Here is a 19,226-nt window from a genome sequence, read left to right as displayed (position 1 = left end):
CCAAACGGACATCGATAACATTGAAATGCACTTCAACCCAAATTTATGAAATCCTTCCAAAATGCCAACTTTCCACAATAGGTGCCGAAACGCTCTCGGGTTATCCAAAACCCGATCCGGACATACTCCCAAGTGCAAAATTATCATACGAATCTGTTGGAACCTTCAAATCGCGATTCCGAGGTCGTTTACTCAAAAGTCAAACCTTTGTCAATTCCTCTAACTTAAAGCTTCCGAAATTGGAATTTTCTTTCCAAATCAACTCCGAACTTCCCGAAATTCAATTCCGACGACTCCTACAAGTTATAATACCTGAAGTGAAGCTACTCATGGCCTCAAACTACCGAACGATGCGCTAGAGCTCAAAACGACCGGTGGGATCGTTACACAAACCCTGAATTATGGTGGTGAGTTTGTTATAGTTGCCGGTCTTGAAGACAAAAGATGGAGGCAAGTCAAATTCCCTTATGATATCTACTGTGTGTATGATGGGATTACAACATTTCATTGATGACTTCACTATAGGGTAAGGGTTAAAAAGCCCCACTTTAGTGAAGACGATGATAGTGAAGACGAGAGTATTTGGGATAGTTTTGGTCCTCCTAATACAGTGATTTGTTTTGATCCTATCTCTAAAAAGTTCCACATGTTTCTCGTCCCTAAGCCTAAGTGTGATCAAGGAGAATAGTTGGTTTAGGAGTTTTAAATGAATGTCTAAGTACGGCTTGCCTGGAAGATGATAAGGGGGGTGTTGAGATATTAGCCATGAGAGTATATGGAGTAAAAGAATCGTGGACATTCTTATTTTTCGTAAGGAATTTAGAAATAAATCTTATAGAATTGTAGTGTCCTTTTTCATGACACTGATTGGAGATGGAGAACTAATTTTGATAATAGACGATCTTAAGAAAAAAGTTGTTGTTTACAATCCTAAGAATAATAATATGCAAAACATTCTTGCTCACGGAAAGGAAGTCCTTATACATGGTACCATTAGCTATGGAGAGCTTGATCTTGCCAAAGGAGTACTACTGGAGTAGAAAGCGGCACAGACAGTTTGGACAGGGATTTGAAAAGCTTCACTTTAATCCTTCTTTCTAATGACATAGTTGAGGAATAGCCAGTCTATATATATGATGTAGGTATGTTACACTCTTTTTACATTCAGTAGATCAAATTGGGACTCCTCTACAATTCTACAAAACCAATTACAATCAGAATCTCACCAGTGATCACCAGTTCACCACCGAAAAACAAACAAACAAAGAAAACTCAAACTCACTAACAGTTAAAAATCAGAACACCAAGTGTTTCCAACTCAACTATTGACCTGACTTTTTACAAGAGAGAAGATATCAAGCTACGTGTGAAGCTATAAGTTCTAGATGGTCTAGGTGAAAAATCAAGACCAAACATCTCCTTGGGAGCCTGCCCTGGCTTCATCAATCCGGTTAATTTTGCTATCAGGTAAGCACTATCTGCAATGTGGTTCATATCATCTGTCTTGTTCCACAAACGCTGAGCCAATTGTAACCTCCTAAGTTTGCTATTGATCCGAATGCCCCACTTTAGGTACAGGCTTTCTCGTTCTTCTTCTGTTAGCTTCCTCAGCATTTGCTTGCGCAGCATCCATCTCTCTTGCCGAAGGTCTTTCATGCTGTTTTCCAGATCAAACAAGTTTTCAATTAGTCCAAATTTTTGTTCGTACTATCTAGCATCTTTTGCTTTTGCATTCAACATACCAAGTACAAGACTGGTCCATTAAATGCAAACACATGACCTGTTATCATGCTTTTAGGTACAAAGATAGTGCATTTGTAAGGAATGATTGTCTTTTCTTTTTTCCTTACAATTGTTAAATGTTTTCAGAGTCGGATGTGATTCTTACCTTTGTGCAAGGGACAAAGTCCTGCCATTGACCACAGTTTTCTCTCCACGTGTATATATGTCGTTGAGGAAGGTCAGTCTTCTGATCTCGACCTCCATATATACAGCGTCCTTAGGATCATCACCTTGGAAAAGAAGGAAGAAATATGTTCTGTGTACGAGGGAAATGTTGCAAACATGCCAAAGTTCCATAATCTCTTTCTGTAGTATCTTGAACTCTGAGGTCCAGCTGGAAAGACTTTTAAGTTCATCTTCTATTGGATCCAGACCGACATCTCTGACACACTTTGACAGTTTATGATCCTCTGGTTCAGCCTCATGAACCTGTTATATACAACAAGCACATATTAGTCATAAATTAAGGAAATGTTATCTGATACCATTTAAACAGTGCGTGTAAGCCCAAGGAATGTAATCCGACTTCCCAAATTTAAGGGTTTTCCTCTTTTCTTTTTCAGTCAAAACATTCACATATAAAACTCTGATACACTTAACCTTTTCATTCCATGAATATCAACCATGAAAGAACAATGTTTATGTGAAAATCTCGGGACATTATAATTATCAAACTTAGGTGAAGCTTGTATTCTAAAGGAGCTGGAAATTTTCAGTAAGGGATAGAAGAATAATAAATTCAAAAAACAAGCATATAAATTCATCATCATACAGTAGAAATTCCATGAATGGCCGGAAGTATGAACAGATAAGACTAGAGAAATATGTCAGAATGCTTAAAATGACAAGTAGAGAGAAGAAATGATAATTACTCACAGGGCATTCTTTAACCTCCTTTTCAGGTTGAAGTTCATCTTTCTCACTGCTCCCTGAATCACATGTATCATCTACATCCATGACATTTTCATAAGTTGTATCTTCCCCTTTAGACACTTCAAGCCCAATATTGACAGCAACCTCGCCATAAACGGTGGAGTCCTTCTCTGGAGAGTCCCCAACATCAGAGGTAAAGTTTAGGGGACATATTTTGATTTCCCAACCTTTTGGTCTTGCACTGAAATTTCTTTCTGGCACAGATGGCGGAGTAATTTCATCTGTGGCAAGTTCCTCAAAATATGAGGATACATCAGCCATTAGGCTAGCTTTACAGCTTCTACTTCTACACAATTTCAAGTTTCTTGAGCGTGGTGATTCGCCAATGAGCTCACATGGTGAGGATAAATTTGCTGGAGAAGGAGCGTCAAATGTGCACACCAGCTCTTTCTCTTCTTTCTCTGCTTTTTCTTCCTTCAGTGGCAATGTTACTGACTTTCTACTGTCACTGAACTTTGCGGATTCAAGGGTTTGGAGATCCTTCGAGGGAAGTGACAATGCATCTTCATTAGATTTCCTTTTTTCCTCAAAAGATGGTAATGCAACAAATTCGTGCTCTTCTTTACAGGGTAACAATGTCAATTCTCCATCTTCCTTGAGTGAAGGGGGTACTGATCTTCTATGGTCATCAGCCGGAGGTGATATTGTTTCCTTATCAGCTCTGTCTCCATATTCTGCTGTCATTTCAGCTGGAAATCTACTGCTTTCTTCTGGAGATGGAAAATTGGATTCTTGTTTTCCCTTCACACTTGATTCCTCGGTTTCAATGCAATGAACTTCCTTGAATAGGTCTTCTGAAGTTCCATTACTTTGTTTTTCAATCTCATCCCATCCTTCACATGAATCACTTTCACTATAATTTGAACTGCCGGCTAACAACCTTGGAGATGAACTTTTATGGAGAAAGTTCTCTTCAAACTCTGGCACGCGTATAATTTGGTCCTCAGAGCTACTCCTGCTATGTCCATCTGAACATGTTCTAACATCAGCATCGATAGATGGGGTGTCTGACAATATTGACACTTGCATCCGGCTTCTATAATCTGGTGATCTCCGCACACGCAGATTTGGGTAGTTTCCAAAACCAACCTGTAGTGCGAAGTGCCTTTAGCATTGAAAGCGTAAATACATAGACACAAATTAGCAGTCTAGGTAGCATATATACCTGCATCAATAAACTTGCATCATCTCCAAGCATTTGTTGCATTTCTTTAACTTGAGTCTGAGCAATGTCACGCTGCAAAGTCAAGTCCTTTATTTCCTTCTCCATCTACAAAATGAGATGCCAAAATGATCAACGGTCCAAGCTGTCTAAACAGTAGGCAGCTGTAAAATAGTCAGGTAAATTTTTCCAATAAAACAAGATTTTTTTTTGAGATAGAAGAAAACAAGATTTTGATCCAATTCAATAAAGATGCGGAATACTCAAAAGCATGTCAGATGCAAAATATTAGTACTTGTTTTCAATTTAAGAAAAAGGCTAGAAATTAACTTCCTAGTTATATGAAGGTTACATCTTCCATGCGCGAATTTTTTCAAATATTTGAAAGTTTGCTTCTGCAAAGTTCTTGTAGCTTCAATTTCCTGTTTAGTTCTGACAGTACCTTTTTATCTTTGTTTAATGCAATCATACCAATTTTGCTGACACCTGTCACCATGTTATGGGGCCAGACAATTGCTCTCTCTCTCTCTCTCTCTCTCTCTCTCTCTCTCTCTCTCTCTCTCTCTCTCTCTCTCTCTCTCTCACACACACACACACACTGGCGCACTCACATGCACAGAGTAGAAGTTCCCATAACAACAGAATACAATTGTCACTTCTCTAGGGTGAGGAAACAAGTGAAAGTTTCCAAGTAAAGCAATAGGATATTAAAACTTGGAAAGGAGGTACCATAATTTGGCATGTGAGAGAGGAGAATTAAGAACTCTAAATATATCCTTCATGCAAATACATGTGATCATCTATCAAGATGCGGTACCTGTTCTATTTGCTTGTTCTTCTCTCGCAGTAATGCTTCATAATCTGAAGGGAATAAAGAAGGTATAGGACTCTTTAACTCACTCTCCAATCTCGCCAACTCCCTCTGCAAATGCTTCACTAACACTTTATCTGACATGACTACGTTCACTTGGGCAGTAGTAGTTACTTCCTTCGCACAACTTGCGAACAGAAGAGTGTTCCTTGATTGCTCAACATGACTTCGTGCAGGGCTCATCGTACAGATGATGGCAGTTCTACCGTTGCCACCCAATGACGGTTGCAATATCCGAGTTAACTTGGAATCTCGGAAAGGAATGTGACCATTCCTACTCTTGCTGTATTAAATTATATAACAACTTGCATTAGTGGCAATGTAAGAGGACTGCACAATTGATTCAACTGACTTATATGATACACAGCTGAATGCAATGCCTGGCTTGTTTTTTTTAAAGTGCCAGCATTACAAGATTGAAGCGCAGTCATCGACCAATAGTAAGTTTGCACCAGAACACACGAACTCTTACAACAATCATATCACACTTAGAAGGGCAGCAAGAAAGTTAGAACAACCTTAGCTTACGTATAACAGTGCCCAAGGTCAGCAAACTGCGATTTATGTGACAGCCCTCTTTCAGCCTTGCCCCAGCTGACAAGGACTGAGATGCACGCTCACTTCCAGCTAAATCAACAAAATTCTGTGTTTCCCCGGTGAAAAAGAAAGCCGTTATTAGTATGATGTACCAACAAGACAACACTAAGTAGCAACTATCTTCTGGAGACACATTTTCATACCACAGTAGCTGAAAGAGTACTGGAGTTGTCCCTGCCTAAATACTCACGAGCAGAACTTTCAATTGTCTGCAATAAGTAATGTGTCAAAACTGTAATATTTTATAAGTTAATAACTTGTTAGCAGTTGCACAAGAGTAATATTAAGTTATTTTACCAGTCTGATAATTTGGTGAGATCTGGAGCTGGTCTCATTTAGTGCAGTCTCCCCAATCTGTCTTTGAGCTGCAAAAGTTCAATCAATATCAATCAACTACTCTTCCAACCCACCTCTGTATACATTCCACTAATCTTTCATCTCTTACCTCCGCAAATAGAAAGGAGCTGAATCACATGGTTCCAGTCCCTCAATGTTTCCTCTGTGAGTTTCTCAACAATTGTCCCTCTCTGTCAAAGTTGCTTTATGAGATTTTAAAGGGAAAAAGAAGACGAGAAAGAAAAAGGAACACTAAACATTTGTTGATCAGAAAAGATAACTAACCTCAGGGTCATCTAGAAGTCTAAGAGGAGTGCTATCTGCACTTAGGAGATCTCGGACAGATTCATTGTAAATCTCCATAGCAGAGAACTTCAAGATAAAGTCTCTCTCGGCGTGCTACAAATAGTAGTATAACTAGATAATCAGTAAGCAAGCGAAAAAGCCTTGGAGATAAGGAATGGAGATACTATAAACAAGTGATCTCAAGGTAATGAGTTTACCTTCTGAATATAGTCATATATGTCTGCTATTGCATATTCAGTTATACCAGTCATAGTAAATGTCTTTCCACTGCTTGTTTGGCCATATGCAAATACACTTGCTAGCAAATACATAAATTGTTTCAGATAAAAATAATATAGGAGATGGACTAAAGAAAAAGAAAATGTTTTTCTTACTCACAATTGAATCCACTAACGACCGAAAGAGCAACATCTTTAGCTGCTTCTTCATATACCTGTCTTGTGGAGCAATTAGGCCTAAATACCCTGTCTGGAAGCAAAATTATAACCAAAAAAAACAGAACAATGTCAACTGAGAGAATCATAGTTATAGTATGCAAGCCATAAAAATAGCAATTGGTAATATCCTATTATGGTAAAGCAGATTTTTTGAGGCTGTAAAAAGCTTTCTTTCCTGACTTTGCACAGTAGAACTTACGACAACAAACCCAGTGATTTCCCACAAGTGGAGTATGGGGAGGGTAAAATGTACACAGCCTTACCCCTACCCTGGAAGGGAAGAGAGACTGTTTCCGATAGACCATCGGCTGGAAAACACAGTAGAACTTAAATCACAATTAATAAAAATAAACTTGAAAAAGCCTCATTACAGAATTCTCTGATTAAACAGCTAATGCAAATAAAATAGAGAAAGCCGAATTTAACAACATGAGTTGCTGAACAAAAATTCACCAAATAATGAATGAACAAGCAAAAAGTATAAGAAAAAGCAAATTACAAGACCTCCAAGTAAATTAGACTCTACCAGAGATCACAGAAAAGCAGAATTGAACAAAAAATTAAGACTTAAAATCAGGAATAATATGAAGAAATAAACCATCAAATTCCTAAAGACTTACCAAAACTATAGGCAGAGGGATACATAGAACGTTCAGACACAGAAAGATTAACATTCTTGTAAATAATGGTAGTGTCATTAATACACTCCCAATCTGAAACATCATTTCTGAAAATTTCCTTATTATTCAAAGGCCTTAGCCTCACCGACACTAAAATTCTCTCGTCACAGCCTCCAGCCTCTCGCGCCACTTCATCAATTGTACCCATTCTACTCAACCCCAACCTCAAAATTATGCTTAAAATCTCAAACTAAGTGTATATAAATATGATATATCACATTTTTAAGGGTTGCATTCTTGAAAAAGAAGTAAAGGGTAAGCATATTTTGGTGCATTATTCAATGATCACATTCTGTGAATTGAAATGAAGCTGATGATGAGTAGTCAATGGAACATGAATGATAAGAAGGGAGTATATATTATGGGTCTAATTGTTTTTTGTCTCATGCATTTATGTTTTTTTTTTCTATGCTATTTTTAGAGTTAAAAATATTGTTGGATTTATGGGTTAGCTATGGTCCCCATTAACAGTCTGTCAGTCTGTGTCTTGATTCTTATGAATGTTCCTTAACCTTTGGTTTTCACAACAAAACGAAGGATTAGGTTGAGAATATAGTCATGCATTAATATAATAATAGTATGCACTTTTTTATTTACATATTATGACCAAAATAACTTTCTATTTTATTTTATTGTTGTCTTTTACACCTGGCAAATTGTGGAATTATTCTATAGTCAGGGTCGTTTTCATGGAAAGTTGATTTGATAGTTTTTTGATGAAAAATACTAAGCACCATTTGACAATATCTCTTTTTCTGTTTCTCCACTGTTTGGAAGATGATCTCAGAGAAAAGAAGAAAGAGACAGAAAGTAAACAGAATTAGAGAATTATTTAAATATAAGTAGAAATTAGAAGAGAAATACTTTTTGAATTTTTTTTTTTAAAAAAGAACAAAGTTGGGTATTTTATCTTTTTCATCGGTTGGTTGATGCTAGCAAAGATGAAAAGATAACAGTCCTAATTTTCTATATTATTTATTTTTCCTTTGTTTTTACTTCTGTTCTTTAATTTTTGGTTGTCTTGAATTTCTTTCTAATTTACGTTGCAAACATAACAACCAGATCGAACAACAGCTTAGCTAATTAATCACTTTTTATTTTGTGTTTATCATTACATTAAACATTAACTAATCGTTAGTTAATTGTTGTTATTCACGTTAGATCTCATTGTAACTGGTTACCAAATTAAAGTTAATGGATTTCTTCTATTTCAATTAAATTATTTTCGCCCTGACTCAATCAATTCGGTGGACTGACCATTTCATTAGATAAAGGTCAAAACTAAGAAGAATCCTTAATATTCATGCCTAGACTTTATTTTACACACACAAAAAAAGTAGTGCAGCATTTTTTTCGTTTGAAATAAAGAAAGATAGGTTGACATTAAAGATGAACAGTCTTTATCAGCTTAAACGTCAACTTTTGGTTAGTTGTAAAAGCAATGCCCAGCCACAAATTAAATATGGAGTTCAAGAAAGAATTTTAAAAAAAAATAAAGATATTACATTATTAGAAATGTCAACAGAAAAGTAAGGCTCACTCTTAAACATATTTGTCATCTTTAATCATTAAAAACTACTCCCTCCGGTCCAAAATAAGTGATTTTTTGGCCTTTTTCTTGTGGTCCAAAATAAGTGATTTTTCCATATTTCAAGGATGAATTAATTATTTTTTTCCTACATTGTCCTTGAAGTAAATAGTGTTGGAATATGTGTTAGGAGTGTTTATGTGATATAGTAAAGGTTAATATGGTCAATTCCATTAGTAATTAATGCTAAAAGGTGAATTTCTTAATCTGTGTAAAAACATTCAAAAAATCACTTATTTTGGACCGGAGGGAGTACAAATTTGTGGATTTTAGGAACAAGTAAACCACATATTTTCAGGTACATAGAATACTATGACAGAATTTTATTACTTCACGATAAAAGGAAAGGGCTATTTAGAAGTGAGCTTGGAGCAACGTTAAAGTTGTTTCCGTATGGTCTATCAAGTTCGAGTCGTGGAATCAGCCATTAATGCTTATACTAGAATAGTCTGACTACATCACACCTCTTGGGGTGCGGCCCTTCCCCGAACCTTAGTGAATGCGGAATACTTGACTACCTTTTTTAAATTACAATAAGTATGTGATTACACGGAATCAAGAGTTATCCCATGCTTTTCTTCTTCTAGACTTTTGCAATTGATTATCTTTGTTCATATATTGTATTGATATTTATATTCAGCAATGGAACAACTGTAGTATTAGAAGTCAACACATAAAAGACATGAAGTTTAGGTGATTAATCAAAAGCTAAAACATCATTTTCACTTTTATGTTGGGCCCAAAAATAAGTCCCATTTACCCGAAGACACTAATGCATAGTTTCACCTAACCAGAGATAAATATATGAAGACAATGAATGCTAGTAGGTGAAGATCCTTTTAAGTCCAACTCGTGTTATCCCTGTGGAGCCTAATGACTGACAATCTGTTACACTGTTATCTTCATGTACTAAGTTGGTATTTATGGCTAAATTCAAAATTTCAGTCACTAAAATTCCTTCTGTCATTATTCCATAGCAGGCATATGCTTAATCATTAGTAGAATTTAACTTATATCCATTGAGAGCTTAACTATTTTTTGCACTATCAATATATTTTAACATTGTATACGGTAGAAATCGGGGCTACCCGATTTCATCCTTCGCTCGAGATGGGAATGTCGCGTCAAGGAGCTAGGACGTCGAGTCCGAAATCGAAGTCTCTTTTCGGACCAAGGTCAACGTCAATCGCGGCCAGAAAGAGACAGACTCCGAGTGACATCGGCATAGCTTGATAACGGAAAAGTCGAGATATCCGCGATTGGTCAAGGATCATGGCGTGAATCTCAGAACGGATCAATCCACGGCGGTTAATCAGATGTTAATATGGTTTCCTACTATAATTAGAAGTGTACCTTATTTAGGACTCCTCTATTATATAAAGAGGGATCCCATTCATTTGTAATCATCATTGTTCACTAAGAAGAATATATACACTCGTTACTTTCTTGTTATTTCACTTAATGTTCATCAGAGTTGCTTTATCATTTATTGTTCTTACTATTCCACCTCGAGACTATCCCGAGTCGAGGTCGAGACCTGGCTAGCATACTGGTCTGATTTCTTTTATTCTCTAATTTATCCATTTATATTCTTGCTTATCAATTGGTATCGGACGAAATCACATATCCTTAAAACCACAATATAAGTTTAATTGTTATCCGAATTTGAGGGTAAACAGTTTGGCGCCCACCGTAGGGCTAATGATAATAGTGATTGTTCGGTGCTGATTCTGATAACACACATTGTTTTACACTTGTTCTTGTCAAGTATCTTTGCTCTCAGGTTAAAACATGTCAAACTCACAAAATGCACCCACACATGGTGACAATGGCCTCGGGTTTCACGGGGAAAACGACAATGTAATTGCTCCAGGAGCCGAGGTGCCACAGGCTAATCTCGGGGGAGCACCGGTTGCCAATCTAGTCGATGTCAGTTTGCATGTTGCTTTTAAATATGGACCTAGGCGCGGACCCCGAAGGGGGTGTACGCAGAGAAGGCCGATCTGGTGGCTAAGGTACACAGGGCAGAGGAGACAGAGGAGTCAGCCTCCAAGTGATATTCGAGATGCTACAGGCTCAGCAAGCCGTTATTACTCAGCTACAACATCAACATAGAGCTCCGAGTGGGGTCGAGCGAGAAATCACTCGTCGTACCGAGCCAGTGTCAGAGAGGTCGAATGGTAATGAATCGGGGACCGATCCTGTAATAATGAAAATGCTCGAGGAGCTCACCAAAAAAATTGAGTCAGGAGAGAAGAAAATCGAAGCTAATGATAAAAAAGTGGAAACATACAACTCCCGAGTTGATCAGATACCGGGGGCACCGCCAATCTTGAAAGGGATGGATTCAAAGAAATTTGTACAAAAGCCGTTCCCTCCGAGTGCGGATCCGAAACCCATTCCAAAGAAGTTCCGTATGCCGGACATACCTAAATACAATGGGACCACTGATCCCAACGAGCATGTCACCTCTTGCACATGCGTCATCAAGGGTAACGACTTGGAAGATGATGAGATCGAATCTGTTTTATTGAAGAAGTTCGGGGAAACCCTATCAAAGGGAGCAATGATTTGGTACCATAATCTACCACCAAATTCCATCGACTCGTTTGCCATGTTGGCAGACTCATTCGTAAAGGCACATGACGGAGCCATAAAGGTTGCGACAAGGAAATCAGACCTTTTCAAAGTGAGACAGAAGGATAATGAAATGTTGAGGGAGTTTGTATCCCGATTTCAAATGGAACGCATAGAGTTGCCACCGATCACAGATGATTGGGTCGTTAAAGCTTTCACTCAGGGATTAAATGAACGAATTTCGATAGCATCACGTCAACTGAAGTAAAATATAATCAAATATCCGGCTGTAACTTGGGCAGATGTACACAATCGGTACCAGTCGAAGATCAGGGTCGAGGATGACCAATTAGGAGCTCCTTCCGGATCAATGCACCCAAACAGGTCAGCCGCCGAAAATTCAGAGGGACATCGACAGAGAGCCAATATCGAACAAAGACAGATATCAACCGTACACCTCAGATGTAGGAACAGTGGTCTGGGATGCAATTTCGCCCGGAACGATTGGAGAAGCGATCGAGGACATAATTCTCGGGGACTCATGAGCAAAAGTGGTTTTGATAAGTACGCCGACCCCATAGAGGCTCCTCAATTATCGGAGTATAATTTTAGTGTCAATGCGCCAGGCATTGTATCAACAATTGGAAGAATCAAAGATACCAGATGGCCCAGGCCCATACAGACCGATCCTTCCCAAAGGAACCCAATCTGATGTGTAAATATCATGGCACGCATGGTCACAGGACCGAGGATTACAGGAAATTGAAAAAGGAGGTAGCCCGTTTATTCAATGAGGGCCATCTTCGAGAATTCCTAAGTGATCGAGCCAAGAATCATTTCAGGGAAAGGGACGCCAACAGGAAAAACGAACAGGAGGAGCCGCAGCATGTAATTCATATGATCATCGGAGGAGTCGATATTCCACAAGGGCCCGTGTTCAAACGCACTAAGGTATCAATTACTAGGAAGAAACGGACCCCATACTATGTGCCAGAAGGCACCGTATCATTCAACGACGAGGAAGTAGAAGGAATTTCTCAGCCTTACAACGACGCTCTCGTAATTTCTATCTTATTAAATAAAGTTCAAGCGTGTTTTAGTGGATTCAGGTAGCTCGGCAAATATCATCCGATCAATGGTCGTGGAGCAGCTCGGCCTACAAGATCAGATCGTGCCCGCAACTTGGGTCTTGAATGGTTTCAATATGGCCAGTGAAACAACTAAAGGAGAGATTATCCTACCGGTGAACGTGGCTGGAACTATTCAAGATACAAAGTTTCACGTAATCGAGGGCGACATGAGGTACAACGCCCTGCTCGGGAGGCCTTGGATCCACAACATGAGGGCAGTCCCTTCGACTCTCTACCAAATGATGAAATTCCTGACGTCGGACGGGGTAAAAACAGTGTACGGGGAGCAGCATGCTGCAAAAGAAATATTCGGGGTCGATGAGGTAATACCAATATCGCCGCTATCAACATCGGAAGGATCGAGCATTAAAGGTAAACAGGAAGACAAATAGCAATCACCGCCACCAGCCCTGACCGAATCGGAGAAGCAGGAAACGAAATAGGAAGAAGAAGATTTTTCGACCCCTAGAACTTTTGTTATTCTCGAAGATTCCGACGCCACCAAATCAACGGTCGAAGAGCTGGAACAAGTTATATTGATCGAGTACCTGTCCCAGCAAAAGGTATACCTGGGAACGGGATTAACCCCCGAACTCAGGAAAAAGCTTATTCAATTTCTTATTGATAACATGGATTATTTTGCTTGGTCCCACTTAGACATGACAGGGATCCCACCGGAGATAACAACACATCGACTAAGACTGGACCCAAAGTTCTTACCGGTGAAACAAAAGTGAAGGCCCCAGTCCGAGGTAAAGCACGCATTCATAAAGGACGAGGTAACTAAACTTCTCAAAATAGGGTCCATTCGGGAAGTGAAATATCCCAAATGGTTAGCCAATGTAGTCTTAGTTCCTAAAAAACAGAACAAGGCATGTCCCAAAGATTCTTTTCCACTACCTAACATCGATCGCATGATCGACGCCACAGCCGGCCACAAGATCCTTAGTTTTCTCGATGCCTATTCCGGGTAAAATCAAATTCAAATGAACCCGGAAGACCAAGAAAAGACTTAGTTTATCACCAAGTATGGAACATATTGTAATAATGTAATGCCCTTCGAGCTAAAAAAGCGTAGGAGCTACCTAACAACGCCTAGTAAATAAAATGTTCGAAGAACAAATAGGTAAGTCAATGGAAGTATATATTGATGACATGCTAGTTAAATCCCTCCGCGCAGAGGGCCATTTGACACATTTGCAGGAAACATTCGAGATACTGAAAAAGTACAACATGAAGCTCAACCCTGAGAAATGCGTTTTTGTGGTCGGTTCAGGCAAGTTCCTTGGCTTCATGGTGTCGAATCAGGGAATAGAGATCAACCTCGATAAAATTAAGGCTATCGAAGACATCATTGTCGTGCACAACATTAAAGCCGTGCAAAGACTAACAGGGCGGATAGCTACCTTAGGCCGATTCATCTCGAGATCGTCGGATCGGAGTCATAGATTCTTCTCTTTACTCAAAAAGAAGAATGATTTCTCCTGGACCCCGGAATTCCAACACGTGTTAAAAGAATTGAAGAGATACCTCTCGAGTCCACCATTGCTTCATACTCCAAAGGCAGATGAAAAACTCTACTTGTACTTGGTAGTCTCAGAGATCGCGGTAAGTGGTGTCCTGGTTCGAGAAGAGCAAGGTACGCAATTCCCTGTTTATTATGTAAGTCGAACTATAGGAGAAGCAGAAACTAGATATCCACACTTAGAGAAATTGGCACTTGCACTGATAAGCACCTCTAGGAAGCTAAAACCGTATTTTCAATTTCACCCCATATGTGTATTAACAACTTACCCGCTTCGAAATATTTTGCATAAGCCCGAACTATCGGGCCGATTGGCCAAATGGGCCATCGAACTCAGTGGGTGCGATATCAAATATCAAACCCGAACGGCCATCAAGTCTCAAATTTTAGCAGACTTCGTGGCCGATTTCACGCCAACCCTCGTACCCGAAGTCAAGAAGGAACTCTTGTTAAAATCAGGCACATCATCAGGGGTGTGGATCCTTTTCACATACGGCGCTTCGAATGTGAAGGGGTCCGGGCTAGGCATCATTTTGAAGCCACCCAAAAGCAAAACTATTAGATAATCAATCAAAACTTCTAAGTTGACTAACAATGAGGCCGAGTACGATGCCGTGATTGCAGGTCTCAAACTAGCTAAAAGCTTGGGGGCGGAAGTCATTGAAGCCAAATGTGACTCTTTGCCGCTAGTAAACCAAGTAAAAAAACCATCGAGGTTCGAGAGGATAGAATAAAAAGGTATTTGGACAAGCTACATGTGACTTTGCACCGTTTTAAAGAATGCTCCTTGCAGCACGTACCTTGCGAGCAGAAGAGTGAAGCCGATGCTCTTGCAAATTTGGGGTCATCAGTCGAGGAGGACGAAATTAGCTCGGGGACTATCGTTCAACTCTCGAGATCCGTGATCGAAGAAGGTCACGCTGAGATAAACTCCACAAGCTTAACTTGGGATTGGAGGAATAAATATATCGAGTACTTGAAAAACGGAAGGCTCTCATCGGACCCTAAAGAATCGAGGGCCCTACGAACAAAAGCTGCTCGATTCACATTGGCTGAAGATGGAACATTATACAGAAGGATATTCGACGGACCATTAGCAGATGTTTGGGACCAGGGGACACCGATTATGTTCTACGAGAAGTCCATGAAGGCACTTGCGGGAACCATTACGGCGCCGAATCACTGGTTCACAAAGTCATCAGAGCAGGATATCATTGGGACAATATGGGAAAAAAAACTAAGGAGTTCATTCGAAAATGTGACAAATGCCATAGGCATGCGCCGATGATCCACCAACCCCGAGAGTAACTTCATTCAGTCCTATCCCTGTGGCCATTCATGAAATAGGGGATGGACATCGTTAGTCCTCTGCCATCGGCCCCAAGTAAAGTTAAGTTCATTTTATTTATGATTGACTATTTCTCTAAATGGGTTGAGGAACAGTCTTTCGAGAAAGTTAGAGAGAAAGAAGTTATAGACTTCATCTGGGATCACATCGTATGTCGATTCGGGATACCCGCCGAGATAATGTGCGACAATGGGAAATAATTTATCGGCAGCAAAGTAACAAAGTTCCTCGAGGATCACAAAATAAAAAGGATACTATCTACGCCATATTATCCTTGTGGGAACGGACATGCCAAATCGACGAACAAGACCATCATTCAAAACCTAAAGAAAAGGTTGAACGACGCTAAGGGGAAATGGAGAGAAATTTTGGCCGAAGTCCTTTTGGGCATATCGAACAACGACAAAATCCAGTACAGGGACAACGTCGTTCTCCTTAGTATATGGCGTCGAAGCTCTGATCTCGGTCGAAGTCGGGGAACCAAGCATCAGGTTTCGATATACAACGGAAGAATCAAACCACAAGGCTATGAGCACAAACCTCAAATTGTTAGACGAAAAACAGGAAACCGCCCTCGTTCGAATGGTCGTCCAGAAACAGCGAACCGAAAGATATTATAATCGAAGGGCCAATCTTCGACACTTCAAAATAGGGGACTTAGTCCTGAGACTCGAACGAAGGGAAGCTCGGCCCAAATTGGGAAGGACCATACCAGGTCCTCGGTGTCATCGGAAAGAGATCTTAAAAACTTGGCACAATGGAGGGTGAACAATTTCCGAACAATTGGAACATATCACTTCTCAAACGATATTATTGCTAAGGTATGACTTTCTGCCTTTTCATTTGTATCTAGTGCTAACTTATTACAGGTGTTCGATCGAAGACGTCGAGAAGCTCTTCAACACGAAGACCCTAGGTTTTAAAGCACGTGTTGCACTCTTTTTCCCTTAGATCGGTTTTTATCCCAAATGGGTTTTTCCGGTGAGGTTTTTAACAAGGCAAAAATTATATGTGCTACCTGGGAACAATTCAATAGTATCCGAGGCTTTTTTACAATCAACCTCAAATACTGGGGGGCATCACCCTCGGATGTTATGTTTTCAAAGAAGATGCTTCGTGTCAACAGGGTCTGGATAGGAAAATTTTGTAAACGGTCAAACGAACCGTGCTCATGTAGATTGCCCGAGCCCTAATGACAAAACATGTACGCATGAACGATCTATTGAAAGAAGTACCTTTTCCTTATCAGATGTTCCATGCCTCAGTATAATTTCTACTTCATAATTTCGTACTTATGATATTTTACGAAAACCGGCTCAAGAGCCAATCGCAACTAAAGATCGAGCAATTAACCCCGTACTCGGGGACTGTCGTCCAAAAATAAACATGCTCTAAATGTTAAACTTCAAAATCTTAAGACCTTAAAAAGGCAATCCTCAATTTTATAGGCCACGGCCACCCACTTGGGACCGATACTTCGAACAAATTTGAAGTATAATCGAGAAATAAGCCCAATGGGCAAATGTCAAGTTAAAGGCTACGGCCGAACTAACACGGTTCGGAGACGTCCGAATTCCGTAATAAAACAGGCCTTCAAATATTTTCACAAAACCGGTTAAACAAGGCTACCCTCGGCAAAATTTCAAAAGGGTTTTGACAACATCAACCCTCGAAAACCTTAAGGGGTACTAAATTGTTCGAACTCTCGAACAAATTTATGCTAAGGCATATCAAAGTTTTCGATAACTCTAACCCTCGAGAAACCTAATGGGTACAGAGTTACCTCGTGCTAAGGCATAATAATTCTTATATGATTATTCTTTTTAAGCCAAAAAAGGAAGAAGCCACTCTTTTAAGGCCATATCGTCCCAATTCAAAGAGCCTAAGGGCCGTTATATAGTTTTGGGTTCGAGAATCCGTCCTCGCTCGAACGAAACGTAAGGGTTCCTTCTACTCCGAGTTCGAGCAAATACTCACTCGATGATAGAGACTATATTAGTCCAACTACGATCAAATCGCTTAAGTTTCGAGTTCACAAACAAATGAAAATGAAAATTTCCACCAGGCAAGAAGTGAGCCAAATTGCTCACAAGACCTAAAATATATCAGAATTATCATAAGGCAAAAGCAAAGCAAAGTTTTCACGAAACAAAAATCAGAGACGAAAGAGTATTTACAAAGACCACTTAGGGCATTACACAAAAATCCAAAAAAGAAGGAAAAAATTCTAAGTGCCTAATCTTCCCCAGGAGCTTCATCTTCATCTTCTCCGCTCTCGGATCTGCTCACACGCCCGGATTCATCATCATCAGAGAGCAAAGCTTCGGCCTCGGCCTCTAGCACTTTTGCATTCTCAATATCGGTCGTGAGGTCAAAGCCACGAGCATGAACCTCCTCGAGAGTCTCTCTCCGAGACTGCCATTTAGCATGCTCGGCAACGCGGGATAATCAAACCTGAGCGGCATCGGAAATTTCCTTCGCTCGAGCATTAGCGGCTTCAGCGTCGGCTCGGTAGACAGCCACGACCGCCTCCGCGTCGGCCTTTACTTTTTCTACTACTGATGCGGCCTTTGCAAGCTCAGCAACCAGCCAAGCCTCGAGCTCTTCAATTTTCTTGGCTCGAGCCAAGCTCTCTTCCTTCATGCTTTGGAGTTGACGCTCAACCGAAGATAGCTGGGACCGAGCGGTATCTTTCTCCGAGGAAAGACGGTCCATGTTCTGCTTCCACACCAAAGTCTCTGCCTCTTTCACCTCAGCCTCCTCGCGAAGCTGCTCAATATTTTCGATCTTCTGCTGAACCTGCAGGATCTAAGTGTTAGTCGCCACTATCAAATTGCTATGTCAATCTCCCCAAAAATTTACGTTACCTTCTCAATAAGATCGGTCTGCTCTATGAGCTATTGCTAATTCAGCTCGGAGGTCCCTGATATCCGCCTCTTTTTGCACATAGAGGAGTTTGAGGGCGTCTCTCTCCTCCGTAAGCCTCTTGAGATCAGCCTCACACCGGTTCAGCTCAGCTCGGGATTTGGTGAACACTTCCCGATGAAGCGTCACAGCCTATGGAGAAAGGAAAGAAATCAAAAAAAAGGAAATAAAAGCAAACGTAATAAAGGGGGATGAAATTTACCTAGTTCAGGAGTCGATGAGCCTCATAAAAAATGATCGTTGCATCTAGTTCGAAAACGTCATCGATCCCTGCGAGGCAGCCACGGAATATGTCTTCCAGCCGTTCCCACATCGGGGATAGACCGTGCTTCCCAAAATTGCCCTTCAGAAAATATGGGGCCGGGCGGCGAATCGTCAATATTGATTGCCCCACGCAAGTCATTTGGGGCATTCTTTCCTTTTAGAAGGGCCTCGGAACCGAACCCTTCAGGCACACTCGCCGGTTGTTCGTCACAGTGGGAGACATATTCGGCCCCCGATGACTCGGGGACTTTGCTCGAACCATCTTCCGAGACCTCCTCGGTCCGAAGATGAGCCTGCTCGACCATCACTAGCTCGGCTGCTTTTGAAGCTTCGACGTTTCCCCTCTTTCGAGCCACTAGCTCACAGTCAGCATCTTCCCCCTCCTCTTCTTCATCTCGTAGTTTTTGGGCTACGTCAGCAGACAAAGAGGCGGAGTCGTTCTTCGACTTACAAGTCTTGCTCTTCTTAGGCTTCGGAGTATCTGAAGGCGACACCCTTTTCCTCTTCTTATCCTTAGGCGGTTTAGGGGCCACCTCCTCCCCAGGTGGGGCCGGCCTCATTTCAGCAACATCCCCGAGACTTGTATAAAAGGAAATCAAGTGAAAATAAGAAAGACATATTTCACAGAAAGGCATCAAACACGATAGAGAAGCTTACCATGGTTTTTTGGCCTCCCATCGGCCCTTGGCCAAATCACGCCAACAATGCTCGGAGTATGAAGAGGTCGAGGCTAGCTTCCGAACCCAGCCTTCAAGGTCCGGGATT

The 19,226-nt window shown here is 40.6% G+C and overlaps 1 protein-coding gene across 1 annotated transcript; it reads right to left on the bottom strand.

Moving 5' to 3' along the window:
* Positions 1,079-7,545, bottom strand: LOC109229000 (kinesin-like protein KIN-7G). The gene is made up of 13 exons (XM_019394291.1): positions 7,045-7,545; positions 6,366-6,455; positions 6,185-6,285; positions 5,967-6,080; positions 5,791-5,872; positions 5,643-5,710; positions 5,489-5,554; positions 5,267-5,391; positions 4,695-5,031; positions 3,881-3,985; positions 2,659-3,804; positions 1,889-2,211; positions 1,079-1,657 (listed from the first exon to the last, which is right to left on the bottom strand). The coding sequence occupies exons 1-13, from the start codon at positions 7,250-7,252 to the stop codon at positions 1,339-1,341; spliced, it is 3,084 nt and encodes a 1,027-aa protein (XP_019249836.1). The 5' UTR covers positions 7,253-7,545; the 3' UTR covers positions 1,079-1,338.

The sequence above is a fragment of the Nicotiana attenuata genome, chromosome 7 (assembly GCF_001879085.1).
Source record: "Nicotiana attenuata strain UT chromosome 7, NIATTr2, whole genome shotgun sequence".
Lineage (NCBI taxonomy): Eukaryota > Viridiplantae > Streptophyta > Magnoliopsida > Solanales > Solanaceae > Nicotiana > Nicotiana attenuata.
The sequence above is the reverse complement of the archived record's forward strand: the minus strand, read 5'-3'. Positions and strand labels throughout refer to the sequence as shown.

What these genes read in the sequence shown, in the direction of transcription:
- LOC109229000 (XM_019394291.1), bottom strand. Translation starts at nt 7,252, where the DNA reads ATGGGTACAATTGATGAAGTGGCGCGAGAGGCTGGAGGCTGTGACGAG. An exon ending in TATATGACTATATTCAGAAG is followed by an intron (nt 6,081 to 6,184) that starts GTAAACTCATTA and finishes TACTATTTGTAG; the next exon opens with CACGCCGAGAGAGACTTTAT. An exon ending in AGAACAAGCAAATAGAACAG is followed by an intron (nt 3,986 to 4,694) that starts GTACCGCATCTT and finishes CTCATTTTGTAG; the next exon opens with ATGGAGAAGGAAATAAAGGA.